The 25,449-nt window shown below is 49.8% G+C and overlaps 16 protein-coding genes across 16 annotated transcripts; 9 read left to right on the forward strand and 7 right to left on the reverse strand.

The window, feature by feature from the left end:
• Positions 1-495: 495 nt before the first annotated feature.
• On the reverse strand, positions 496-1,605 carry M436DRAFT_18169 (uncharacterized protein; the record flags this gene model as incomplete). The annotated part of the gene is made up of 4 exons (XM_013568566.1): positions 496-908; positions 971-1,265; positions 1,314-1,411; positions 1,461-1,605. Coding segments are annotated over 4 exons (951 nt in total), but the record flags the coding sequence as incomplete, so codon positions are not given.
• Positions 1,606-2,321: 716 nt separating this feature from the next.
• Positions 2,322-4,092, reverse strand: M436DRAFT_54623 (cytochrome P450; the record flags this gene model as incomplete). The annotated part of the gene is made up of 3 exons (XM_013568593.1): positions 2,322-2,473; positions 2,524-2,962; positions 3,016-4,092. The coding sequence occupies 3 exons, from the start codon at positions 4,090-4,092 to the stop codon at positions 2,322-2,324; spliced, it is 1,668 nt and encodes a 555-aa protein (XP_013424047.1).
• A 573-nt stretch (positions 4,093-4,665) lies between these two features.
• Positions 4,666-6,111, reverse strand: M436DRAFT_84898 (Brix-domain-containing protein; the record flags this gene model as incomplete). Its single annotated transcript, XM_013568701.1, has 1 exon — positions 4,666-6,111. One exon carries the CDS (start codon positions 6,109-6,111, stop codon positions 4,666-4,668), a length of 1,446 nt encoding a protein of 481 aa, XP_013424155.1.
• Positions 6,112-6,469: 358 nt separating this feature from the next.
• Positions 6,470-7,930, forward strand: M436DRAFT_54818 (putative ATP-dependent RNA helicase; the record flags this gene model as incomplete). The annotated part of the gene is made up of 1 exon (XM_013568613.1): positions 6,470-7,930. The coding sequence occupies one exon, from the start codon at positions 6,470-6,472 to the stop codon at positions 7,928-7,930; it is 1,461 nt and encodes a 486-aa protein (XP_013424067.1).
• A 379-nt stretch (positions 7,931-8,309) lies between these two features.
• M436DRAFT_54992 (putative PaaI_thioesterase family protein) lies at positions 8,310-9,575 on the forward strand (the record flags this gene model as incomplete). The annotated part of the gene is made up of 9 exons (XM_013568650.1): positions 8,310-8,350; positions 8,406-8,441; positions 8,502-8,514; positions 8,738-8,803; positions 8,885-8,999; positions 9,080-9,126; positions 9,218-9,236; positions 9,310-9,388; positions 9,506-9,575. 9 exons carry the CDS (start codon positions 8,310-8,312, stop codon positions 9,573-9,575), a joined length of 486 nt encoding a protein of 161 aa, XP_013424104.1.
• A 1,003-nt stretch (positions 9,576-10,578) lies between these two features.
• M436DRAFT_84900 (uncharacterized protein) lies at positions 10,579-10,992 on the reverse strand (the record flags this gene model as incomplete). The annotated part of the gene is made up of 2 exons (XM_013568702.1): positions 10,579-10,883; positions 10,941-10,992. The coding sequence occupies 2 exons, from the start codon at positions 10,990-10,992 to the stop codon at positions 10,579-10,581; spliced, it is 357 nt and encodes a 118-aa protein (XP_013424156.1).
• A 456-nt stretch (positions 10,993-11,448) lies between these two features.
• Positions 11,449-11,747, reverse strand: M436DRAFT_84901 (uncharacterized protein; the record flags this gene model as incomplete). The annotated part of the gene is made up of 2 exons (XM_013568703.1): positions 11,449-11,639; positions 11,699-11,747. The coding sequence occupies 2 exons, from the start codon at positions 11,745-11,747 to the stop codon at positions 11,449-11,451; spliced, it is 240 nt and encodes a 79-aa protein (XP_013424157.1).
• Positions 11,748-12,022: 275 nt separating this feature from the next.
• Positions 12,023-12,392, forward strand: M436DRAFT_84902 (uncharacterized protein; the record flags this gene model as incomplete). Its single annotated transcript, XM_013568704.1, has 2 exons — positions 12,023-12,071; positions 12,121-12,392. 2 exons carry the CDS (start codon positions 12,023-12,025, stop codon positions 12,390-12,392), a joined length of 321 nt encoding a protein of 106 aa, XP_013424158.1.
• An 814-nt stretch (positions 12,393-13,206) lies between these two features.
• M436DRAFT_84903 (uncharacterized protein) lies at positions 13,207-13,726 on the forward strand (the record flags this gene model as incomplete). The annotated part of the gene is made up of 2 exons (XM_013568705.1): positions 13,207-13,255; positions 13,305-13,726. The coding sequence occupies 2 exons, from the start codon at positions 13,207-13,209 to the stop codon at positions 13,724-13,726; spliced, it is 471 nt and encodes a 156-aa protein (XP_013424159.1).
• A 365-nt stretch (positions 13,727-14,091) lies between these two features.
• Positions 14,092-14,748, forward strand: M436DRAFT_84904 (uncharacterized protein; the record flags this gene model as incomplete). The annotated part of the gene is made up of 3 exons (XM_013568706.1): positions 14,092-14,138; positions 14,193-14,302; positions 14,360-14,748. The coding sequence occupies 3 exons, from the start codon at positions 14,092-14,094 to the stop codon at positions 14,746-14,748; spliced, it is 546 nt and encodes a 181-aa protein (XP_013424160.1).
• Positions 14,749-15,279: 531 nt separating this feature from the next.
• On the reverse strand, positions 15,280-16,988 carry M436DRAFT_54873 (DUF185 domain-containing protein; the record flags this gene model as incomplete). The annotated part of the gene is made up of 2 exons (XM_013568622.1): positions 15,280-16,779; positions 16,833-16,988. 2 exons carry the CDS (start codon positions 16,986-16,988, stop codon positions 15,280-15,282), a joined length of 1,656 nt encoding a protein of 551 aa, XP_013424076.1.
• Positions 16,989-17,154: 166 nt separating this feature from the next.
• M436DRAFT_75622 (serine/threonine protein kinase, CMGC family, CDC2/CDK subfamily) lies at positions 17,155-18,507 on the forward strand (the record flags this gene model as incomplete). The annotated part of the gene is made up of 1 exon (XM_013568707.1): positions 17,155-18,507. One exon carries the CDS (start codon positions 17,155-17,157, stop codon positions 18,505-18,507), a length of 1,353 nt encoding a protein of 450 aa, XP_013424161.1.
• A 1,168-nt stretch (positions 18,508-19,675) lies between these two features.
• On the forward strand, positions 19,676-20,478 carry M436DRAFT_54874 (uncharacterized protein; the record flags this gene model as incomplete). The annotated part of the gene is made up of 3 exons (XM_013568623.1): positions 19,676-19,810; positions 19,891-20,281; positions 20,345-20,478. The coding sequence occupies 3 exons, from the start codon at positions 19,676-19,678 to the stop codon at positions 20,476-20,478; spliced, it is 660 nt and encodes a 219-aa protein (XP_013424077.1).
• A 127-nt stretch (positions 20,479-20,605) lies between these two features.
• M436DRAFT_75624 (uncharacterized protein) lies at positions 20,606-21,570 on the reverse strand (the record flags this gene model as incomplete). Its single annotated transcript, XM_013568708.1, has 2 exons — positions 20,606-21,398; positions 21,449-21,570. The coding sequence occupies 2 exons, from the start codon at positions 21,568-21,570 to the stop codon at positions 20,606-20,608; spliced, it is 915 nt and encodes a 304-aa protein (XP_013424162.1).
• A 380-nt stretch (positions 21,571-21,950) lies between these two features.
• M436DRAFT_54722 (HlyIII-domain-containing protein) lies at positions 21,951-23,033 on the forward strand (the record flags this gene model as incomplete). Its single annotated transcript, XM_013568603.1, has 3 exons — positions 21,951-22,502; positions 22,553-22,783; positions 22,836-23,033. 3 exons carry the CDS (start codon positions 21,951-21,953, stop codon positions 23,031-23,033), a joined length of 981 nt encoding a protein of 326 aa, XP_013424057.1.
• A 543-nt stretch (positions 23,034-23,576) lies between these two features.
• On the forward strand, positions 23,577-25,243 carry M436DRAFT_75626 (glycoside hydrolase family 28 protein; the record flags this gene model as incomplete). The annotated part of the gene is made up of 6 exons (XM_013568709.1): positions 23,577-23,586; positions 23,715-24,061; positions 24,114-24,281; positions 24,332-24,505; positions 24,556-24,818; positions 24,871-25,243. The coding sequence occupies 6 exons, from the start codon at positions 23,577-23,579 to the stop codon at positions 25,241-25,243; spliced, it is 1,335 nt and encodes a 444-aa protein (XP_013424163.1).
• Between the last annotated feature and the right edge of the window lie 206 nt (positions 25,244-25,449).

Here is a 25,449-nt window from a genome sequence, read left to right on the forward strand (position 1 = left end):
AGTCTCGTAGATTGCGTGTTTTTGATTGGTGTCACGGAGGCGGATCCTTCAGAGGACGCAAGTGTGGAGTTGAAACACACGGACCTGGTGTCCGTGTGCTCGGCGATCCGGTCTGTTGGTACCGAGAGCATTACTCAATATATTCTGGTGGCTCGAGTTGTCTGTTTGATGCTTTGCAAGATGTCCATCCAATGCTTCTCAATATCTGTAACGCAGAGGTGTTGGATGTTCGAGATAGGATTCAAAACTCGCTGCTCGCGGTGACAATCAGTGGGTCCTTGTCGACAGACCGAATTGAGCACAAGAGATGTGGTCGAGTTTGGAGTCCACGTCTTACTCTGGCATAGTCAACGACCCGAGCCCAATCAAGTCGATTTGTTTTCCGACAAGTAGAGCATATCAAACACCACTCTTACTGACCCCTCCATCATACCCATTATTCGTCCACGCCAGCGCGAGCGGTCCTCCATCATCGCTGTCCTCGATGGGCCTCGAGTCAACACTGACCTCCTTGGTCTTGTATATAACATCTTTCCCGACATGATTCAGCTCAATTTCACTGCCCCCGTCATCCAATATCTCTCCCCTTCCAAATACACTCTTTCGCTGCGATGCTGTGACCACATAGCGATGGCCATTCGAAAGTGAGTTTGCCAATATCGAGTTCTTATTTTTGCGGTGGAGTAGGGTTTTGAGCGCGGGTAGAGAGACGACCATGATTGCTACTGCCATCTCGGCCATGGACCATATAAACACAGCATTCCAGTTGTTACCAGTCTGGATGGTGATGAAGCGGGCGAGATTGACAGCGATCGTGGCAAGACCGAGAGTGAATGTCAGCAGGAGCCCGTATATCTGGTTGCGATTGAGATGCAGATGGCGCAGCAGAGGGAATGGCAAGACAAAGACTGAGAAGCAGAAGATCAGTGGTTGCATCTTGGAGGCGTGGTGAGATGTCGAGAATGCTTACTCGCAACGTCAGAGAAGCAATTCATTGCCCAGTCGATCTGCAGCACAAGCAGTGAGTTGAATGTGGAGCATGCACCTTCCTCCATCGACCAGTTGCTCGAAACATCTGGTGCGCACCACAGAGTATCGAGGAGGCAAGTGCAAACGGCGCATGCGGCCACAAATCCAGTGACAACATACAACGAACTTCGTAGTCGAGGCATGGTGTTTGGGATGATCTTGAAGTACAGGGCAATCAATGCAGCTTTAGGCCAATACATCCCTGTATCGTAAAAGTAGTTGGATGCAAAGGAGATCTGGTTACTGGTCAGTATATGCCATATAAGAAACAGCGAGAAACCAACCTTGTCCAGTGTTACCGAGTTCTTTATGTCGGCTGCTGATAGTCCCTGACCTTGTGGTATATATCGCATCCCGCCCAAAGCATATGTCCATGTGTCACCTGTTCAACTGTTAGCCTTGTCTTTACGATCACGTTTGTGCGTAATCACATATGATCAGCCCCAGACAATTCAGCGCAGAGACTATCAAGAGGCAGTCCGAGATAATTACATGCTTCTGCTGCCTCCGAGCAACTCGCACGCCAATTCGGAGTCCCACCAGCGAGTATGCTAGAGCAAAAAGTGTCCACTCGATGGCCTGCAAAGAGTCAGCAACCCGGCAATGATTTATAACGAGCGTAAGCTCACCATGACAGCTTCACCGAAGATATCGTAACCCATACCTGAGAATCACCCGCGCGTTCAAGACAGCGTTCAGGAGTATATAGGAAGAAATCGCTGAGTGGTAGACATGACTTGAGCATCCATCACAAAGAGATTAGGACAGACAGAAGCATACGACTTCGCTTACCTGCTATTACATTATCGAATATTGTGAGGCGAAGTGGCTGGAATCATGCGACGGACTATAACAAGACCACTCATTAGCATATGGACATGGCTGGAAGGATCGAACCCTATAGTATAGTGTAGGCAAATTATTGATGTTGATTGAGTCTCGCTTCCGGTTGAAATCCGTTGAGTCCTCGTAAGTCGGCAACAGTGTCTATCTTTCGTGTTCCGGGAGACCCTTTGGATACATAACCGCGCTACGGTAGAGTGTTGATTGCGTTCAAACCACCATGTGGGTGTTGGGCTCTGGAGGATTGACATGCCGAGAATATTCCGCTGTGGTATATATTAAGCTACCAAGTGCTCGGGATCACGCCACGCTTTCTCGCAACCTGTAGCCGAAAGCTCAACATATTGAAGGCAAAACTAATCATTGAATTCTATAGAACTGTTCAGTCTGTGCCGTGGTGTTGGAAGCACTTGCCGCGGAATCTGTTCGTCTAGTGATCATCTTCAAGACTATGTTTGAACAACCTTGACACGAAGGCCACCTTTGATCCTTCTGATGATGCCGCCAGTCACATCGGTCTTCATATCAGGGTCGACCAGCGTGGTCTCGAATCCAAGGACCCAAGCAGCGAGCAAGGAAGCAAACTCGGCTTTGGCAAAACCTGAATGGAATCAATAGTTGTCAAGATGGCAGTATTCTCAATACACTTACCGGCTCCAATACACCCTCTGGGTCCGTGAGAGAATGTCATGTTCGAGTAGTTGCTCTCAGCACCTCCAGTGTTCGCCCTACCGGGACCCATCCATCTGTCTGGATTGAATACTTTGGGATCCTCACTCCACATCTTGGAGTCGTGATTTGCGCCTATCAAAGGTGTGATGACTGTCGTGCCCTCGGGTATCATTTGGCCACAGAGCACAACATCTTTTGCCGCGACACGGATGGTCATCGGTACAGGAGAATAGTACCGTAGAACCTCGTTGGTCACAGCATGGAGATATGGCACTTGCTCGATCTGCTCGGCGGTAATCTGCGCACTGGTGTCGCGAACATCCGGAAGATCCGAGGCACGTAGCTCTTCGCGCAGCCTTCGCTGCACGTCAGGGAACTTACCTAACACATAGACAGCCCATGTCATGGCAGTAGCCGTCTGTGCCGCAGTGAGTCAGCTATTGAACGTTGAAGGATTGAGAAGTAACATACAGTCTCGTGGCCGGCAGCGAGGAAGGTAAGCAATTGATCAACGATCTGCTGATCGGTAAAACCGCCACTGTGCATTGCGACACCTAGAATATCAATACCACCCGCAGTCTCGTTCGATGCGTCTTTCTCTTTTGCAGCCGAGATCTTCGCTCTCTTATCTTCGAGCATCTCAAAGCAGATCTTGCTAAGATACAAGCGAGCCTTTTCGACCTTGAAGTTTCGTGGTATCGGCAACAATCTGATGAACCAGAATGGTAAGAAAACATTCAGGAGTCCAACGAGTTGTGTTTGCCAGTCCTGTTTGAATAGTGTTTGATAAGTCTGATATAACTTGCTGGTGGGATCTTCGATGGCATCAAAAGATTGTCCAATGGTTGCCACACCAATGATGTCGAGAGTGGCGCGAGAAGTCCAACCATCAACGTTGACTTCGTGACTAGCTTCTTCTACATTCTCGGGTTTTTCTTCGCTCGTCTTGTTTGCAATATCCTTGTCGATGCCGAGAACCATACTGCGAGATTGCTCCCAAAAGATTGGCATCAAGTCTTTGACGTGACGATAGCTGAATGCCGGAGTCAACTTTTTACGCTGGCTTTTGTGTATGTGGCCTTCGGTCAAAAGAATGCCATATCCGAGAATACGTGCAAGACCTTTGGTCAATGCCCTTGGCTTGATCAGGTCATAACTCTTCAAAGTGACTGCTTCGCTGAGTGCCTTGGCATTTGTGACCATCACTCTGTCGATGTTGAAAAGACTTCTGTAGTAGATCAGTCCATCGTTCTCAATCTCGTCCATCCATTCTCGTTGAGGCAAGCCAGTGGGCTCTTTGATGATTCTCCAAAACTGTCCAAACAGTAGCGACGTCTGTTTGGGATGCGGAAGGTGACGCAGAGGACTGAAGAAGAATGGATAGATGAGACAGGACCAAACGAATCGAACGGCAAGTACACCGAAGGATATCGCTACTGTTGTTCGCCAGGTGGATCCGTGTAGCAGCTGTTCGGGAGCATATGTCTTGAGCGAAAACGACACAGCTCCTGCCGCAACCAAGATCGCGCGTTTCTTGATCGCCACCATATTTGCGATGGCACCAGAAGAGAATTGGAATTAGATGTTTGAAAGTTGACAGATTTGAGAGAGAGCATGAGGTTGGTCTTGCCTTCAACCCTTATTGCTGTGTCTTGGCACTCTACGCGTCATGTATATAGACAGACCTGCAGATCGGCGTGTTCTTGCGCCGAGCCAGTAACATTCCAGTATGAGGAGGATCATAGCACTAACTTTCCTGTGATCATACTCAAGAACTGATAAGGATGGCTATGACTCTGAAGCCATGGTCTGGAGGACGGAATTGGTGGAAGGAGCGGTTAGCGTGCCATGAGACTTCGTGGGCTTCGATGACCATCACAGCAGCCACAATTGGACGATGTCCGTCGGTCATAGCAGATTGTTACTTCGGGCAAGCCACCTGAATTATATTCGTATCATATAGCTTTGGTGGAGAGAAACGGATTTCTCGAATACGCCTACAAACTCAACTATTGGATATCACAACCAAATGTTCCCTGGACGCCACGAACTCCATACTTTTATGCAAAAGACAGGCATGCTAGATACGAAGACAGATAAAGCTGAAGAGTACAGAGAGGACTACTCCATGTCCTCGTCCTCATCATCTTCTGACTCTTCCTCCTCATCTTCATCGTCATCGTCTGCACCAGCATCAGCATCCTCGTGCCAGACATCGTCGTCGAAGTCCTCGTCGTCGAGCATTTCGTCGTCCTCGTCGTCGACCTCTTCGCCCTTGGCCTTCTTCTCCTTCTTCTTTCTCTCGACGTTCTCCTTCTGGATGCGTCTTCTCTCGGCCTTTTCCTTGTTTTTGACCTCCCATGCCTTGTCTTGTTGCTTCTGTTCCTCCTTGCTCTTGCTGATGTATTCGTGCCACAAGATCTTGCCGCCACAAAGTCCCTCCTCGACCTTTGTCAGACGGAGAGTCATGCGAGGACCCAGCTCTTGCAGTTTGATGGCCTTCTTCTGTGTCTTTGACTTGCGAGGTTGGGGCGTGGGGCGTGCGGCACCTTCGGGGTTGACACCTTCGGCGTTGGCTCCAGTCACCTTTGCGCGCTGTGCGTCACGGATGCGTTGACGCTCGTCTTTGGACATGGCCTTGCGGTTCTCGACGGCCAGAACTTCGATCTCGGCGTCAGTGTCAGCCTCTGTGTCCGAGGCAGTGGTGAAGCCGGAAGCGGTAGGATCCAGAAGGTAGTCGGCGACATCGTCCAGGGATCCAAGGTTGGGTAGACGAGAGCTATCGCCGCGCTTGAGGTGATCGGCCTGCTCGAGTTTGCGCAGGGCTTTCGGTAGTGCGGACTTAGGAGTGACAGCGTTGATGGCGTAGTGACGAAGTTGTAGGACAAAGGCGTGAGGGTCGTTGGGATCGTTGCTGGGCTTGCGGTCGAGCAGCATGACACGCTTGATGGTCTTGAGGGATGTGGTGTGAGGAGAAATGGGAGCGAAAAGCGATTGGAAGATTGTCGTCGTCAGGGATTCGAGGTTCTTGGGGATAGGGTTCGATTCGGACTTTGTGTCTTTGGCGGCATCTTGTTGCTTATCGGATTGCATGAAGTTGTTCATGACGAGGAGAGGCGAGGTCAGGTATTCGGCACCGTTCTGGCCTTTGGGACGGCGCATGCTTTTCTGGACATCCTTGCAGAGCGAGTATTTCTCGACACGAAAGTGTAGGGTAGGACCTCTGGGGGTAGTGCAGAGGCGCAGATTCGTGTTTCCAGCGTCGGAGCGAGAGAAAAGCATGAGATGCGAGACACCAAGAGGACCAGCCATTGTGATGAAGTCGCGCAGCTTGTTTGACTTGCGTTCCTTCAGGCGACTTGCAGTGCCAGGCTCCATCATCAAACGAGTATCTCTGACAAGCTGCGAAATGCTTGGGCCGACCTCTCCAGCGTTGATACGGATAACCATGCTCTTGGGAGCCCTTGTCTCACTGGCCAAGGCGGCGGCGCTGTGATGGCCGGGCATACCAGCGGCCGGAGGCTTCGCACCAGCATGGGTTCTCTTCTTGACTCTTCTCTTGGCCATGTTTTGAATATGTTGTGTGGTATATGTGATTGTCAAGGACGGCCCAAAATTTCTTTAAAGTTGCTGCGAACTTGCGATTAGCTGGTCTGTGCCTCGGAGTTACCCCAGGTTTTGTCTCCGAAGCTATCGCCAAAATAGCCTAGAGCGCCTTCCTCGAACTTTTTTACGAACCCTTCCTGCGCAAACCACTATTCTGCAGCCACGCCAAACTCACCATCTACTCGACTTGTTAGACCCATCATCTCACGCCTGAGATATCGCTTCTACCATGTCGGCTCTCAAAAAGAGAAAGGTCCAGCATGAACGCTCCAGCTTCAGCCAAGAAGCTCCGCGACAGTCAAAACCCTCCAAGAAGACCATGGACTGCATAGACGACACCAAGGAACCCCAAGAGAACCTGGCCAAGAAGGCTGTGAAAAAGGCCGCTACCGACGATGTCAAGGAAAAGAAGGACAAGAAAGATAGGAAGCGCAAGGCACAAGAAGAGGAGGAAGCAGAAGCGTCAGACGAGGCCGCTGCACCTGTGGATGGCGAAGACGAGACAACCGCCCCCAAATCTTTCCGCGACCTTGGGGTTATCGATGCTCTGGCCGAGTCGTGTGAAGCCATGGGATATACCAAGCCCACGCCCATCCAGTCAGAGTCCATTCCGCTTGCTCTGCAAGGAAGAGATATCATCGGTTTGGCCGAGACTGGTTCAGGAAAGACGGCTGCATTCGCCTTGCCCATTCTACAAGCTCTGATCGAGACACCTTCGTCTCTCTTTGGTCTGGTCCTGGCCCCCACACGAGAACTTGCCTACCAGATCAGTGAACAGTTCGAAGCCTTGGGCTCACTCATCGGCGTCAAATGTGCTGTTCTGGTCGGAGGTATGGATATGGTATCCCAGTCAATCGCTCTCGGAAAGAAGCCTCATATCATTGTCGCAACTCCTGGACGTCTACTGGACCATCTTGAAAACACAAAAGGTTTCTCTCTGCGCACATTGAAGTATCTGGTAATGGACGAAGCCGACAGACTGCTCGATCTGGACTTCGGTCCCATTCTTGACAAGATTCTGAAGGTCATTCCCAAGGAGAGACGCACCTACCTCTTTTCCGCTACTCTGTCCTCCAAAGTCGAGTCTCTGCAACGTGCTTCGCTTTCGAACCCCATGAAAGTCAGCATTTCTTCATCCAGCTACCAAACTGTCAGCACTTTGATCCAGTCATACCTGTTCATTCCCCACAAGTTCAAGGACATTCACCTTGTATACATTCTCAACGAGTTCGCTGGCCAGAGTACCGTCTTGTTCACCCGCACTGTCAACGAGACACAACGTCTGGCATTCCTACTACGAGCTCTCGGATTCGGCGCTATTCCTCTGCATGGACAGCTCTCGCAGTCAGCACGTCTGGGTGCGCTGAACAAGTTCAGGGCTGGAAGCCGTAACATCCTGGTAGCCACCGATGTTGCTGCTCGTGGTCTGGATATTCCCTCGGTGGATCTCGTGTTGAACTTCGATCTTCCGCCGGACAGCAAGACCTACGTCCACAGAGTCGGACGTACAGCTCGTGCTGGCAAGTCAGGAAGAGCCGTTTCCTTCGTCACACAGTACGATGTCGAGGTATATCAAAGAATAGAGAAGGCTTTGGCTAAGAAGTTGCCACAACACGATGCTCCCAGGGATCAGGTTATGGTCTTCGCCGAAAAGGTATCTGAGGCCCAGCGCGTGGCTGTCAGGGAGATGAAGGATTTGCATGAGAAGACAAAGGCCGGCGGTAGAGGCGGGCCGAGAGCAAAGGGCAAGAGAGATGCCATGGACAGAGACGAGGGTTGATTTCTCGAAACTTGTGTTGTCTTCGTTTTTGTCCTTGTTTCTATGATATCCAAAACCGAGTATGTATGCTGTACCTTTTTCACCTTCCGTTGCTCAGCATCGCCTCGATAACGAGCCCTTCTTTCGGAAAGTCAGCCCCTTCTAGCTCCATTCCACAAAGGATATGTCAATGGTTCTGAAAATTGGTACCAACAGCATGCTAGGCGACGGCCACAACGAAGACTACTTCTTGATGCTTGGGAACAGGGTTGTCCCTTGCCCCACAATTCTTCTTTTTTTCTTCTGTTTTCTTTACAGGCCTCGGCGTTCGGGTAAACTCGTTATATCTACATCATCCCTAGACCATTAGCTATAGCATTATTCCGAATACAACACAACAATGTCTTCGCAAAGGTGTTTGAAATTCGTCCAGAGCGTCTTGTGAGTTCCGAAATCTCTCTGATATTTGCTATGGATTTGAACCTGATATCCCTAGTGAATCTTTCCAGGCCAATTCTGGTTTGGAGCCAAGGTGAGTTGTCGTCAACAACAGATCAATGCGAGGGTGACAGACTGATTGGTCGCGTTCAAGGCTTCTCAATGGTGTAAGTGATGTTCATGTCTTATATCGGAATCTCGGGCAGAAGCAGCTCAAGGGTGAAATGTGCCGCCCGACGCAATGCGGTCGATAATCACCGCTATCGTCATCTATCCATCGAAATCCTTAAGCAGTTCTCTCCTACACATCCCGACCAGAAGACCGTTACACAGAAATCTATTACACATACTACTCAGAAGTCCTGCTGACACTTGATTTCTGCAATACAGCTCCGCGTCACAGCAGCACGACCCGGAGTCGTGAACTTCGAGCTTCCCATTGAGAAACACCACACTGTACTGTCTTCCCTTTCCCTCGCCTTTTTCATCTCCATTTCCGCTTTCTTCCCCCTTGAGTCATGCTGATATAATATACAGAACCGTCTCAACATCCTTCATGGTGGAACTATAGCCAGCATGGTAGATCTAGGCGGTTCTCTCGCCGTGGCTTCCCGTGGACTCTTCGCTACAGGCGTTTCTACTGATCTCAATGGTATCGTCTCATGATTCCACATCTCATACAAGATGTTTTCCGACTATGAATCTTGAGCTGACATATCTGGCAACGTAAAGTCACCTACCTAAACTCAGGCGGCAAGATCGGAGATGTGATTCGTGCGGTAAGTCTATCCACTTCTCCTCTTGTCATACTATTACAAATCTTCATCTGTTTCTCCGAAAACAAGATACTGATATGTTGCTGTTGTATAGGAAGTCACTTGCGATAAATGTAAAGCCCCCACCACTTCTCTCCCTACGTCGAAGACACTCAAAACTGATATCTGCACCCCGCAACCATACAGTCGGCAAAACTCTTGCTTACACATCCATCAACTTCCACAACGACAAGCAACAGTTGGTTGCCAGAGGAAGCCACACAAAGTAAGCAGCGTCTCATTGCCTCTCTCACTGTTACTCATTCCCTCGCACTTTCCCCCCAGTCATCCTGCATTTTGTTGAATTCTCTCTTCTCGCCAATCACAGGCTGATAATGACCAGGTACGTGACCCTCGCTTGGAAGGACTCAAACAACATCGTCGAGGAACTATCGCCTAAACCGGAGAAATGAGAGGAGATGTTGAGTAGCGGAAGACGGGATGCAACAGGAGATGTTGAGTAGCGGAAGACGGGATGCAAGAGATATATCGAACAGGTTGTTGCTCTAGACGCCAAGTAGAGGAAAGACATGACATTACACCAAACCGCCCAAAACCATCCAGGCGTCGCCATAGTAAAGGCTAGACCTCACTGTATCCCTCATCCTCATCCTCGCTCTCTTCATCCCAATTCCCATCACACCACTAACACCTTGCACTACCACGTGTGGCACCATAATCCAGCAGCAACTCTCGATACCTCACGTACACACCCAGCATAGCTTGCTCAGCTGTCTGATACAGTCTCGAAGTACAGTAAAGTACACCTCGATGTTCGCTGTGTATATAGCAGTTCCAGTGTACAGTTGATTGAGGGAGATGAATAGGGAAGATAAATATGCTGACGATACCAAGTTCTGGGAGAAGATGTTGGAGTGATCCTGCGATCTTGTTAGAAGAAGAAAATAAGGTGTAGGACTCGCAAAACGGGGACTTGCGCTGGATGGAGCGTTGAGTGGCAAGGGTGGATGGGCTGATTTTCGTGGAGTAGAAAGGCATGATGTTGAGGTCTCTGGTAGTGAGTGTAGATGTTCGGAAACGCATATTCGAATCTGCTCCCTGTTATGTTATTCTTTTAACCCTTGAGTCGATGTGCTATCTTGAGATGTCTGAGACATTACGTGTCACCAACTTCACGTTGTCATTGTTCAAGAATAGATCATTGAATCATGAGATTCCAAAACCGCAGTGTATCAGATGTCTCAGTATGTGACCTTTGGTGTTTTGTTCTCAAGAACGAGCACGGTGTAGGATTAACATCACCACGGTAAGAAGGCAAGTGTGAAGAGGTGTTTTGATTGGATTCTGTCGTGTTATGGAGAAGTCTATCGACAAACTATTGATGACAATCGATGATCACCACAATGATGATGTAAGTAGAGATCGGATCTGTTATTGGACCAAGTTGTCTCGAACCTAGCGCATTGACTGAGAATTCATATCATTTAACACGAACAAGAGGAGTAGTCTGATTTTGGACCAAGAACCATCTACCTGGGAAGTGATGTGGATGCCGTCCTCCTTGGCCTTCTGCCAGGCTTCATTGCTCAAACTTAGCGCCATACTCTTCAGGGCATCCTCCTCGGTCTTGTGACTTTTGCAAGACTTCCAGTATGAAGAAGTAGTTGTTGCGAAAACGAGGGCCTTGAAGAGATTGTCGTGTGTGGCGACGACCACGGCGATATCTCCTTCGGAGGCGCCAGAGATGTAGCGGAAGTTGTCTATCAGTGGCGTCAGAATCGATCAGAGGTTGCCTGTACGCGTGCAATTTGCTATACCCTTGATTTGGGCGCGCAGCGACATCAAGTTCTGGACAGAGGAAGCAGCCATGATTCGTTGTTTGTAAGATGTGAGAGTGGTTAGAATCCGTAGTTGTGAAGTACCGCAAGAGCTTGATTATAAGAAGACGAAAGATCAGGATCAGAGCAAATGGTGGAAATCACAAGTAAGATGCTCTATCTAAAAAACAACGAGCGGTGATTGGACAGAGAAACCTCTAAGACTGTACTCGGTATAGAAAGAAGAATGTCTCAGATGTCTGAACCTGTTTCTCTTATGGCCTGGGAAACTCGTCGTCTCAAACATAGACACTCGAGACTCCATGTTCCTTCGCAAGATATTTCAGACGCTCTAGACGAAACTGAGTGAAACAGTCGTTCAAGTCGTTGGATAGAGGAGAAGTTGCCGAAACGCTGCTTCAAATTATCAGTGTTGATGCTATCGAACGCTTTGACATGAATACAAACCGTATCACTTGGGAAGTGCGATGCCCTCTCTCCTGAGCTTTTACCAAATCAATTCCTCGAAGTAGCGTAACATGTTCTCCAATGCAGCTTCTCTGGTTGCAAACCCTTGCCCAGAGTGCATGCGGTCGATGGCGCTGGATCGATGGAAAATGACGACCCACCAAAGCTTGTCGTGAGTAGCAAGGGTGACAGTGGGGTCTGCACAATCGTGATAGAGGGCTCTGATGCTGTCTGAGAAGCATTGTTAGATGACTTCCAACAAGGTAATATAACGCGCAGGCAGTACTTACCTTTGATCAGAGCATGGAGGTCCATCTTGGAGCTGGAAAGTTCGGCCATCATTGATGAGTCTTGGTGAGCGGCACGTGGTTGGATGATTGACTACCTGGTCGTCACTGATGGTCGATACGCCTGAGTGAGAGCATCAGCGAATTCAGGGCATCCAGCTCTTCCACCACTCTGGCTCGATTCCGCTTTAGGTAAGGCGCCTTCGCGTGCTTGGAAGGTAAACACAGCACGATTTCTGAGAGCAACATGAAGAGCTGTCAGACATCTAAGACACCGCGCAAACACAAACATCGACTGTCTCAAAGAGAAACCAAACAGAAAGCATCATGTCTTACGATCTCAGAGAACTCGCCGGCCTCCGCGAGCAGATCCTCGGTCAGCAGAATCGCATATCATGTCTATGGATAAAACTGACTCTCAGAAGAAAACTACAGTGTCATTGATCCTGGTAACTGTGACGCACTCCTGGTCACTGTTCTTCGCAACAAGACCAGCGAAGAGCTTGTCATGTATCCCCCCGTCACCTACGGTACTGAATACGTCTACGAGGCTGTCATCCTCTCCTCCCTCGACAAGGGCTACCAGATCTTGATGAAGTCGTCCAGTCCCTGGAGCAACAGCATCTCCGCTATGACCAGACTGTACGACCAGACTTGCAAGGTCCTGGGCGAGAAGATGTCGGGTCACAGCAAGTGATCGGACCAAAGCGGCAGAAACATCCACGGCTATGCCTGTACCTGCTTTATTGAACCCCGTTATTGCAAGGAGGACCTCAAAGCCATGAACTTGTAAGTCAGTGCACCTTAGGACCGCGCCAAGATACTGACATGGAACCAGATCAAAAGCTGCACAGAAGACTCGCCGTCTAGAATCCAATCGTTGTGATTTTCTTTGAGGCATGCAAAAGGAGCTCGAATGAATAGGAGCTATCGTACAATCAATTGAATTCATTATGCACCCATCGTTCCATACAAGTTGTCCCTGTGCTTCGTACTTTTGTGACTTCTGCTCTATACCAAAACGTGCAATGATTGAGAAGCAAACTGCACCACTACATAAGCTCACCGTCGCTACAGAGTTTCTCAGCCGACAAAGACAATGGCATGTCGAAACCCTTTGCTAGGGTACTTAGTGCTCATGAGGACCAACAAAGAGACTTTGTCTACTCCAGTGACAGGATTTCTGGTACTTCCACTTCCGCGTGGCTTTATTGAAGGACTTTAGTCAGAAATATCGATACTGTCTGGTCCATGTCTTTCAGCTCTCGCTACAGCTCTCGATCCAGACACTTCTGAGGCTTTGTCCAATCATCCATCAAAATATACGTCCTTTCTCTCCATCACCAGTACGATCTCGTTGGCGCCTGGACCCTCCTGGAACGTTCAAATGTGCCAGGCACATGAATCGATATATTCCATTCGTGCTGAGCAAACGCTCACTGCCCTATTTATGTCTTCCCAGACACCCTCAACGCTCGATATTCATCAGACTTTCGCCATCGATCACCACCATGACCACCTCAGACTTGAGCATCGTGGGACTTCGTACTCAAATCCTCGGTAAGCTCTGTAGTGTGACACAACATACAGCCCACTGATTCGATATCAGAGAACTGGCGTTATGCGCACCCGGAGCATACCAGTGTAGTCGTCGTCACTACCAACGAGTCTGTCTTTGGCACCATCGGCAGCCGTTGGGTCCAAGCTATTGTTGCAGAAGACCGTAGCCGAGGCGACAGAATCTTTCTCAAGTCGCACGTCACCGAATCCCAGGAGCAAGCTCTGCGTGACCTGCTTGAAAAGATTACGGATCTGGTCAGAACAGTAATCAGAATCACCCCCGTCACTCCTCTGAGTGTCAAGCCTCTCAATCAGAACGAGTTCAAGACCAAGGACCATGGAGATGCGTCTGGAAAGGAAGTCAAGAAGCCACAACAATCGCCCAAGGACGAAAAACTCAAGGTTTCGCACAACCTCTACCATGCTATCTGCGATGTCATCAATCTACGCTACCAGAAACTGGCTCGTTGAACCTTCTCCTGGGGACGAGAGTTGAAGACGTCTCTCTACGTGTACAATATCTCGAAACAAGAAGATGAAACGAGGGGTGAGAACAGCAAAAAAAGTAAACGGAAGACCAAAAGGACGGAACAAATGGAGGAATAGTGAGGTGAGAGAAGAGGAGGGAGATGAAAGACTTTGGCTGAATCTTCGCCGTTGCTGTAATCAGTCGAACGCCGCCTGCCCCTTTTTTGTGTGACATCCATTACGATTGACACTCAGAATCAACCACATCTTCCACATCAACTTTATGGTGTACCCTTTGAAAACGAAGTTTTGCTTCGTGATAAGTGTGAATTCATGCCATCTGTTTCTAAGTCGGGCGAGACGAGATCATGAGAAAAACCCACCATCAACGTCGCAGAAAAAATGATCGCAACCAGTAAGCTCCGTTTGCACTGAGCAAACGCGAAGCATATCTTACCTATCACTCAAGAGTCACTCGATCTCCCATCTCCTTCTCTACGCTCCTTGCACGTCTTATCGGCCAGAACAAATGGCAAACCCACGATTTTGCCATTCTGGGCCTCCGTACCCAAATCCTTGGTAAGTGTGTGTCTAATCAGATAGTCAGACTCAGAGACGTATACTGATTTAGGTCAGAGAACTGGCGCTATGTGTACCCAGACAATGCGAATGTGGTTATCATCACCTCGTTTGAGCCATACCCACACTCCCACAAGCAATTCTACAACGCTTTCATCGCTGAATCTCGTGGTCAAAGCGACAGAATCTTTCTCAGATTGTTGAAACCCTCCTTGGAGCAGGCACTGCTCAACTTGCTATGCTTGGCCGACGTCCGCGTCGGGTCTGTGACCAAAGACATGCCAGTCGAATCTATGCAAGTCAGACTTCTGGATCAGAGCGTCACCAAGGACTACGATCGCGAGAGCGATGTCAGATCAATGCAACCGCTCGAGGAGAAGATCGAAGCTTTGAAACGATGCCCCCAGCCACATGGTCATGCCATCGATCTGACTCCCAGCCATTGAGTCGTTGGCTCTGACTCCAGAGCTGAGAACCGAGAGTCTTGTCGTTCCGAGAAGACTAGGGCCAGAGAACATGAGCGAGAAAGAGGAAAGTCCGACAAAGTGCAGGCAAGAGGGGTTGAGGGGAGGACTAATGTGAGGTAGCATGACATCGGACTGGCAGTGGTAAGATTGGACGACGTTCTCGTGTACTCAATCATACTATTTCCCATTGGCTTTCGAATGGTGCATCAATAATACTGCTTCAGAGGCAAGTGACTTCAGTCAACGAAGAGCTACGAATGGAAAAGAGAAGACAAGGCCCTGCCTTCAGTAGCTGTTTTCTCCAACACGAAAGCCGTCAAGTTCACTTCGTTCGACACGCTCAGATTAGAACGCAGAACGACCATGCCTTGATAGCACATTCTTTCGACATGAAAAGCCTTCTACCCACTCTTCCATGATTCCCGCCCTGATTGTGAGATAATGCATGTATTCTGGCGGGATATATAGAAGTCAAAGTATCAACAAGATAGATATACTGTAATATACATCTTACACAGCCACATCGCCACCGAAACCCACTGGTCTCCTAGGCTGCTCGCCCTGTTTCGGCGGCACATGGGGCAAGATAGCCATGACCTGATACAACTTGCCCATGCCCTGAGGTCCCACATCAACCAACCTCCTCCACCCGCTCTCGATCCTCTTCACCGTCTCCGTCAAATCACTCTTCGTTCTCTGCCCGCCCTCAGTCTTCTCCACAACACTGCCTCGCTCTCTATCAACAGCCAGCTTCACAAGTTGCGCAGCTCGCTGCTCGATGCCCATGGAAGTCAAGAAACGTGCTTGGTCAACAGGACCGTGCACTTCGACGTGCAGAGATGCATTGATTGCACTTTCGGCCAAAGCAAGGAAATCTACGTCGGCGCTGATGTCTACTTTACCGGGTTCGGAGAGAGGGGAGACGATGCGGTGTTCTTTGATTCCACGGAGAGAGTTTACGGGGATGGTGGCGGGGGTGCCATAGTCGAGGATCAAAGCAGCTCCTGAGGCTTGCTTCTTTACAATTTCCTCGACGGCGCGACGGGGAGACACGCGGCGGCCTACTGGAGGAGGTGTTTGGTCGGCATGATTCGTGTAGAGTGCTGATGGACTCACGCCGCCACCGATGCGGACGGCAAAGTCTGCGGCGTAGGTCTGAGATTCAGGAGAGACTTCGATGACGGAACCTTCGGTATTCTTGAGGTTTTTGTAGCGATTCGATTGCTCGGGGAGGAAGATGGAGTGGGGTGTCGCGGCTTGAGAGCGGGTGAGTGAGAATTCGGGGACGGGTTGATCGCGCTGTGATTTTGGAGTGTGGAGGGTATCGTGGGTTGCATAGGGTGAAGTGGGTGAGACGACGAGTTCGTGCCATTGAGAGACGGTGTTGGCGGATCCAGTGGCTGAGGGGTCGACTTTGTGGATGCCAGTGGGTGTGCGGATCTGCTTGGGCGCAGCTTGGGCCTTGACGGACTCGAAGACGTGGATAGGAAGAGCGTCGAAGAACTCGTGGGCGACGATGAAGGGCGAGCTGTCTGTCTCTCTGGGTACGAAGCGTATGTCCTCGCACCAGATGATGCTCAAGTCAGGAGTGTACTTGCAAGTACTCTTGTAACCAATATTGATCTCTTGCAGAGGGTTGTCGCCACAGAGAAGCTTATGCTGAGCTTGACGCAACGCAGGACTGGCTTCAACCATATAAATGCCATCGATGGCTTGAGCCAAAGGTTTGAAGTTGCGGATGGATCTCAACATATCGTCCATCAAGGTTCCTCGTCCAGGGCCCATTTCCATTAGGTAGACGCCACTGCTCTTTCTGCCTTGAGCTATCCACTCTGCGACGAACCATAATCCGATGAGTTCGCCGAAGATTTGAGAGATCTCTGGGGATGTGACAAAGTCGCCTTTCTTGCCGAAGGGATCTTTGCCCTCGGTCGAGTTTGTGTAGTAGCCGGTTTCGGGGAAGGTGAGGCATTGTCGCATGTATGCCGCTACTGAGATGGGACCGGTCGTCTACAGATGCTGTCAGAACTTGGTGGTGCATGACATTGCAAAGGTGGACATACAGTGATGGCCTCGCCTAATGTCTTTGCCAGAGGAGTGGACCACTCTCTTGAGCTTGTCGACGAACATCTTGCGCCGGAGCACACCAGGGCTCGTCGTGATGGTGCAAGCCGATGGTCAGCCACGCGCCTGGCTATTTGAATCGTGCTGCGTCTCATACTTGTACTCCGATGTCCGACTGAGCAAAGTTGTGGATGATGTTCATCGCGACAAAAAGTGTGAGCGGTCGAGCTCGGAGGTCTTCGACTTCGCCGCAACTTCATGACGCACTCCTCGGCATTCCCTCCAACTATAACACACACATCAACCACTTTTCATTCCATCATGACATCGCGCTGGGCTGATGATGAAAACGATGCCGCCCTAGACGCACAACGCAAGCAAGAGAAGGAGCAAAAGAAACGTGCGAAAGCGGAAAAACAACGCAAGCAACAAGAAGCCGACCGACTACGACAGCAGCAACAACAACAAGTCGCAGACGCCGACGACAGACCGTCAAAGAGAAGACGTCTATCGCCTTCACAGCAGGGTGACCAACCGCGACAACTCGTCCGCTTCAATGCCCCGTCGTGGCAGCCCGCTCGCACAATCGACAGCTTCGAACGACTGAACCACATTGAAGAAGGCAGTTATGGCTTCGTGTCGCGAGCGAGAGAATTGGCTACCGGAGAAATCGTCGCAATCAAGAAGATGAAAATGGAGCCGGGAGCTGCTCAGAATGGCTTCCCAGTCACAGCTTTGCGCGAGATCCAAACACTGTCTGCTGCCAAACACAGACACATTGTAGATCTTAGAGAGGTCGTCGTAGGCGAGAAAGGCAACGTCGACGACATCTTCCTCGTCATGGATTTCCTGGAACACGACCTCAAAACACTCATGGACGACATGGAAGAGCCGTTCTTGCCTAGCGAGGTCAAGACATTGATGCTACAACTCGGCAGTGCTATTGAGTTCTTGCACGACAGATGGATCCTACATCGCGACCTCAAAACCTCAAACATCCTTATGAACAACCGAGGAGAAATCAAAATTGCCGACTTCGGTATGGCGCGCTTCTGCGGCGACCCGCCGCCAAAGAACCTCACGCAATTGGTCGTCACTCTCTGGTACCGAGCCCCGGAACTCCTGCTGGGCACCACGACATACGACAGCAGTGTTGATATGTGGAGCGTGGGCTGCATATTCGGCGAACTTCTCACAAACGTTCCACTGCTTCAAGGCAAGAACGAGGTCGATGAGCTCAGCAAGATTTTCGAGCTGTGCGGTGTACCCACCGATGCCTCATGGCCTGGATTCAAACGCCTACCTAACGCCCGTTCCCTCCGGCTACCAAGAAATGCACAAACCACCGGCTCAGTGATACGCTCAAAATTTCCTTTCCTCACCAAAGCAGGAACAGATCTGCTATCTGCCTTGCTGTCCCTGAATCCAGCGAGCAGACCATCAGCAAAGGAGCTTTTGGAACATATTTACTTTACCGAAGACCCGCGGCCCAAGAGCACAGCTATGTTTCCTACTTTTCCCAGTAAAGCTGGTCAGGAGAGGAGAAGGAAACACAGAACGCCCAATGCGCCTATGCGTGGTGAAGGCGGTGCTGCTGCTGCGGATTTTAGTGGGTTGTTTGCGGGACGAGATGATGAAGAGATCGGTGGTGGTTTCCAGCTGAAATTGGTGTAGCATCGTCCTATCAACGCACAATTTCAAGCAAGAATTTGTCCAATGATTTCTCTGGGGAACCCCTTCCCAAAACTCTTTCGCTCGACATAGATGTACGCTTTCGTGAGAGCACAATCAAGGCGTCCACTCGGGCACCTTGTCAGATTTGCTTGAACAGATTTCATACAGATCCATATACTCTGCAGCAGCAATCCAGAGTTCTCGCAGGTACTGAAGCGGAACCTTTATGTATCCAGGGAACAGCTTACCTTCTTGCACAGCAACACCCTGTCCAGCAGACGTCAAGGGACGTAGTCGACATCCTGCTCCATGGCTGGCAGAAACCACTAGTACATGAGCATCTAGTCTATCACTAGCTCTGAAATTAGGATCATCTGGGCGAGGGGCGCTGGCAATCTTGTTCAGAGCTACCCCGTCGACCACAAGAAAGGTTGTAAAGCGTGCAATGGCCTCATCGGGGTGCCTGTCTTGGGTTTGACACCATGATGCAAAATGTATGCGGAGGTCGTCGAGAGAGGCTTGGTCTAGCGATGAGTTGGATATTGGGTAATTTTCAAGACAAGCCATTATTTCTTCGAAGTCATGCTCGTTTCTTTTGAAAGCTTTGCGAGTGAAGTGCACAAGATAAGGGTTGATGGCTTCGACGACTTGAGGCCACTCGTGTTCCGATTCAGGCGTGTAAGTCATGCGGCAGATGACCCATCCCCAAGGACTGCCTCAGAACATTATGGCCAGTATCGTATTTGATCGGCACTGGAAGAAGTATGTAAAAAGAGGCTGGAGCAGAAAAAGATGTAATCTGTATACCTAGTTTATCACATGTCAGGGTCCCCCACCACGCGAACCAAAATTTTGATCGGTAACTTTTGAATATGAGCCGGCGCATTGCGATTGCGCGAAACTGCTTGATTGCTCACTTTCCTCGACTTTTGCTTTACCGCGCATACCAAACCCACAATTCCATCGACCGATCGATAAACCACCTGTACAGCTACCGAGACCTTTGTCGCGCACCTCTATCATCACTCGAGTCAATCAACCCAACAATCCAGCAACTCAGCACCGGACACCAAAAACACGCGATACGCAAATCGCAACTTGTATTGCACGACCACTAGTCGCATAGACAAGCGAATCACACACAAATCACAATCACAAGAACATTACAATGTCAAGAGGAGGCGGCTGGGGCGGCGGCGGTGGAAAGAATGACCTGGGCAAAATGGGCGGCCAAGCGCTGCCCTGGGAATACGACCCAGAGCTCGAAGGAAAACTAAACACAAAGCCCAGCGAGAAGTTTCCTGTACGTTTTGCTAACTCTCTTCTGGCTTTTCTCCTACTCGTCATTTGACACAAGCACACCACTAACACTCTTCCTCTCAGCCAATCCAACCACCCATAGCTGACCCCCCTTCCATCTTCGAACGCCAACTAGTATCCCACTACCGCACCCTACGCGCAAGAATCCACGACGGCCCCTTCTACGCCATCCTCGACTCCTCCGCTCGCGTGCACAAGTCCGGCAAAAAGACACCCCCAACCGCCCACTACGATCCCTTTGAATCCATGCCCACCTACTCGCAACGCTACACCAAGAAGAAAAACACACTGCCAAAACTTTCCTCCAGACCTTTTGTAAAGTCCTTTTTCCCCGAGGAGTTGTGGGCGATTGTGGAGCCGGGCAGTACGGCGGGAGTGACGAAGAAATCGCTGAATCTGTCTACGCGGACGAGGTTGGATAGATTTGATGCTGATATTGAGGACGAGGAGGATGGTGAGGGTGATGATGGGAACGATGAGGATAAAGTGGAAGGAGCAGAAGATGAGGATAAGGAAGAGGAGGATCCGGATCAGTTTGATGAGGATGACGAGGATGATAATGATGATTATAATGCGGAGCAGTACTTTGATGGTGGAGATGATGATGAGTTTGGTGGGGATGATGGTGGTGGTGATGGGGATGATTATTGAAAGAGGAGGGAGAAAGATTCTGTTCAATGCATGTTCTATACCCATCAGAGAGCCTTCTCTAACACCTTCAATGCAACCGTTGCGCCATCAATGCATCTAGTCATAACTTCGTGAAATGCCCAGAACCTCAAGTACCCTTTGGTTTCCTGATAACCACCCCTCCATCCTCTCTCAACAACCATCCAACCTTGTCTTTCTCCACCATTTCTTCCCATCCTCTCTCAGCACTCCTCTCTACAAAGCTCTTGTCCACCACCATGTAACTCCTTCCTAAACACTTCAACGCATGCAACCTCACCCCGTCCTCAGCCCAACTCATCAGACACCTCTGATAACCATCCACCGCCCTCCTTGTCCTCCAGAACAAAACCCAGTCATCATGCACCAAGGCCTTTAGCACAGCATCAATCTTCCGATCCCTGACTCGATACACCCTTCTCAAGCGATACGCATCCACGAATTCACCTTGCCTACACGCCGCATCCAGAATCAAGTACCTTGCAAATTCCTGCAACTCCGGTCGTGATAGAGGAGTCTTGGGGTGGATTCTGTAGAGTAGATGTTGCAGTGCTGGATGATAGGTCTCGAGATGGCGGCAGAGTATCGCAGCGCGGATCTGGAAGGTGTAGACTCGTTGGGCAAAAGCATCGGTACGGTGGCCGGAGACTAGGGCTTCGCGGAGTTTGCGCATGGCCATGAGTATGGTCGACATTTCTTGCGGAGGCTCCGAGGTTGTAGAGAGGGGTTGGGGTTTTGCTGGATTGAGGGGTGGAGGTGTGGGTGATGGTGAGCTAGAGTTGATATCGAGGGAGTGGAAGGCGGCTTCGAGGCTTTCGCCGCTTGGGTGGGAAGCGCAGAATTTCATGTAGCGGGCGACTATTCGTTCGAAGTATGTCTCTTGCGTCTTGGGGTCTGCCAGTCTTGTGTATGTTAGTATGCTGCATCGTATATGGTCGAGGGTCAATTGTACCTCGTCTCGCCCTTGGAAGGCAGACCATAGACTTCGAGTGGATCAATCTGCGGTTGGCGAAGACGGCCCCAAGCGCCCGAGGGCCCTCGACGGGCTGGCGGTCGTGTATTCGAGCCCGACATGAATGGGGTCGTGGTTGTTGTCGTTGCGATGGAGGGGTCGCTGCTTGTTTACGCTGACGTAGGGTTGCGGCTGTCCCAGAAAGGAAAGTCTTGCGAAAGCTTCCTTCTTCGGGGTCCGTCAATCTCGAGTAAACCATATATCACTCCACTGTCGCATCGAATTAATCATCAGGCAGCAGCATCTCAATTCACCTCTTATCTCCTTGTTATCTGTCCTTGTGTTGGCTTCGTTCAAGTCAACTCATCTATCTGTCGAGACTTTCGACCATCTGAAGGATTCCATACAACTACGAATCAACTCAAACAATATTCTGGAGTCGTGATAGTGATCCTACTGGACCACTACCAAAACATATCAGCACTACGAATACCTATCCAAGATGAACCACCGGAGACCCACTCCTCTCACCTCTATCCAGGAACAGAATGAAGCACAAGAAGATGACCTTGTCACAAAAGTCGAGAAGAAAGTTTCCCATGCCTTGACAGTCCTCTGGGCAGATCTACCCTCATGGCAACAAGACAATCACTATATCCACTCGGGCTATCGACCAGCAAGCGGTTCCTTCTATCAGTCCTTCTCCTCTCTGTCATACATCCACAATGAGACCGTAAACATCTACACCCATCTCTTGGGCGCTGCCGCAGCCTTGGTCTGTTCTGTCTATCTACATGCACTCATCAAACCGAGGTATGCTAGAGCGACTTTCGAGGACGTTGTCGTCTTTGGGTGCTTCTTCGGTGGTGCTATCGCTTGTCTAGGCATGAGTGCCACTTATCATACCATCTCCAACCATTCTCCAAAAGTCAACAAGATTGGAAATCAACTCGACTACGTCGGAATAGTGTGTTTGATCTGGGGCAGCTTTATCCCGAGTATTTTTTATGGCTTTACTGGAGAGCCGGGGTGTATTGCTGTGTATTGGTCAATGGTAGGTCCTACCTTGTCTTATGTTGATCTATGGCTTACCAGTTCTTGTAGATCACCCTCATCGGTATCGGCTGCGCGGTTGTGTCTATCATGCCCAGCTTCAGGACACCCAAATGGCGCCCATTCCGGGCAGGCATGTTTGTTGCCATGGGTGCAAGTGCTGTAATTCCAGTGCTGCATGGCATCTCGTTGTTCGGAATCACTCAGCTCGAGCGACAAATGGGTCTCTCTTGGCTTGTATTGCAAGGCGTACTGTATGTGTCTGGAGCTGCAATTTACGCTGTAAGTTTGCTTTTGACATGGCATCATCGAGAGATACTGATCAGAAACAAAGGCTCGATTCCCAGAACGTCTGAGACCTGGCACTTTCGACATTTGGGGCAGCTCGCATCAGATCTTCCATGTCTTGGTATTAATTGCTGCGGCATCTCACTTTGTCGGTCTCGTCAAGGCGTTTGACTACGAACACAGTGCACGAGGTCAAGCCGACAAACTTGCCTATGGGTTCAGTCGCATCTTTCCAACCAGCTAGGTTGATGTCAGTGCAGTATGGATTTTGCCATGAATTTGGCCGGGCTTGCACAGGTTGTTCAATGACCACAGCCGTCACCCATACTCTGCAGCCAATTGACCAAGGCCACAATGTATCCACGTCAGGAAGTCCATGACTCTGGGATGGACCAAGATTGCTGACAGACATTCGGCCGGAAAGCCGATAACCTTGACGATCATTCATCCCACCTTTCCCCGCCATATCATCTGTGGAGCCCCATACCAATGACCCCACATCCCTGGATATCAGCCGGTATAGAGACATATCATGATTCAAGACATGCCATGGTATTGGCGGAAAAACTAAGCTCATGCATAAGGACCATCAAGCTCGGTCAAGTTTTGCTGGCACCTGCTACCTCCGCATCCTGCATGCATGTCTTGGCTGGTCACCCCGCAACAACCACTCCATGTTTACTAGCAAATATAGTCAACCGACGTCAGCATCACTGAGATGGCAGAAGGTCTTATCCCACAATCATCAACTATTGTCCGCCTTGGCTGTCAATCCTGCATAGCCAAGATGGAGAAATGTTTGCCAAAATCCTTCCCTGTTCAATCGAGACCTGGAGGTCAGACTACTTAATCTGTGTTGAGCCCACCCACTCGCGACAAAAGCAAGTGGTTATATATACACTCTCAATCATCAGTATGAGATTAGTCACCTGCCTCCTAGCCGCTGCGTCTATCGTCACATCGGCTCTCGCCTTCGACATCCCGGACGGTGCATCCGTTTCTCAACCTTGGAAGCATACGGGACGACCATACTTTGGCTGGAACCAGAAAGACAAGTGGGGAAACAAGATCGAAGATGACCGTCGCAAGATCACTATTCGTGCTTCTGAAGATGATACCGACGACATCTCGGCAGACTTCGTCTGGGCCTTGGAACAGGCCCAAAATGGAGGCCTCGTGCATCTCGAAGAAGGCAAGACATACATCATTGGCAAGAAGGTTGACCTGCCTGTGTTGAATGATGTCTACATCAAGCTCGATGGTACCTTGAAGGTAAGCAGAGAAAGGTGCTTCTTGGAAATATTGTCTAATACAATCGATGTAGTTCACCGATGATGTCGAGTATTGGCAAAACAACTACTTCTACTATTCCTTCCAGAAGAGCATTACCTTTATGGTCTGGAGCGGTAAGAACATCAAGATCTATGGCAAAGGAACGATGGACGGAAATGGACAGGCTTGGTACAATGGCTTTGCTGGCCGCGAGATCCTGGTGAGCTATCTAGATCATGACCAGTGACTCGGTGACTGACTTTGCAGTAGGATGCTAGCAACACTTACTACCGCCCGATTCTCTTTTTGACCGACAATGCCACCAACGTTGATGTTGAAGGCATCACTTTCTTGAACAGCCCGTGCTGGACGACCTTCTTGGTCCGTACCAAGGACGTCTCCTTTGATAATGTATACATCGAGGCATTTAGCAACAATGCTTCTGTAAGCTCAAGCACCATTTCTCCAACGAACCCAATACTGACCCTTCACAGGCTCTACCGAAGAACACCGATGGCTTCGACTCGCTCAATGTTGATGGTCTGACTGTCACGAACACTCGTGTCAATGTTGGCGACGATTGCTTCTCGCCCAAACCAAACACGACCAACATCTACGTCGAGAATCTATGGTGTAATGGCACTCATGGTGTCTCGATGGGCTCGATCGGTCAATACCCTGGTGTCAAGGACTACATTTCCAATGCCTACATGAAGAACATCACTCTGCTCAACGGCCAGAACGGCGCAAGACTGAAGTAAGTGTTGATCAAGATCCTCTGAAAGTGGCCCTACTAACCTGTTCGACAGGGCTTGGGCAGGACCTACAGCAGGCTACGGCTACATCGACAACATCACCTACGAGAACGTGCACATTGAAAACACCGACGCTCCCATCGTTCTCGATCAATGCTACTTCAACATCAACGAGACCACCTGTGCTGCCTACCCATCCAACGTCAACATCACTAATATCAAGTTCATCAACTTCACTGGCTCGTCGTCCGGAAAGGACAACAGAGTGGTTGCAGACTTGACTTGTAGTCCTGGTGCCACTTGTAGTGATATCCTGTTGGAGGGTATCGAGTTGACTAGTCCAAATGGCACGGCGGAAATTGTGTGCAACAACATCAAAGGAGATATCGGTGTGCCTTGTATCTCAGGAGCCGATGCTGATGATTGATCATGAGAGGGTCGCTTGGCATTAGGTGATCAAGATTGACTGATACACCCAGCAAGTAGATTATCGGAATGTAGAAACAACCTACGTTGAATATTGAAATGCACTTCAAAAACCCGAGATCATCTTTGTCGCCGGCTCGATGACCTGCATGCAATATGTACGATAACATCATACAACATGTACGATAACATTAACCTTCTGCTATG

The sequence above is a fragment of the Aureobasidium namibiae genome, assembly GCF_000721765.1.
Source record: "Aureobasidium namibiae CBS 147.97 unplaced genomic scaffold scaffold_18, whole genome shotgun sequence".
Classification (NCBI taxonomy): domain Eukaryota; kingdom Fungi; phylum Ascomycota; class Dothideomycetes; order Dothideales; family Saccotheciaceae; genus Aureobasidium; species Aureobasidium namibiae.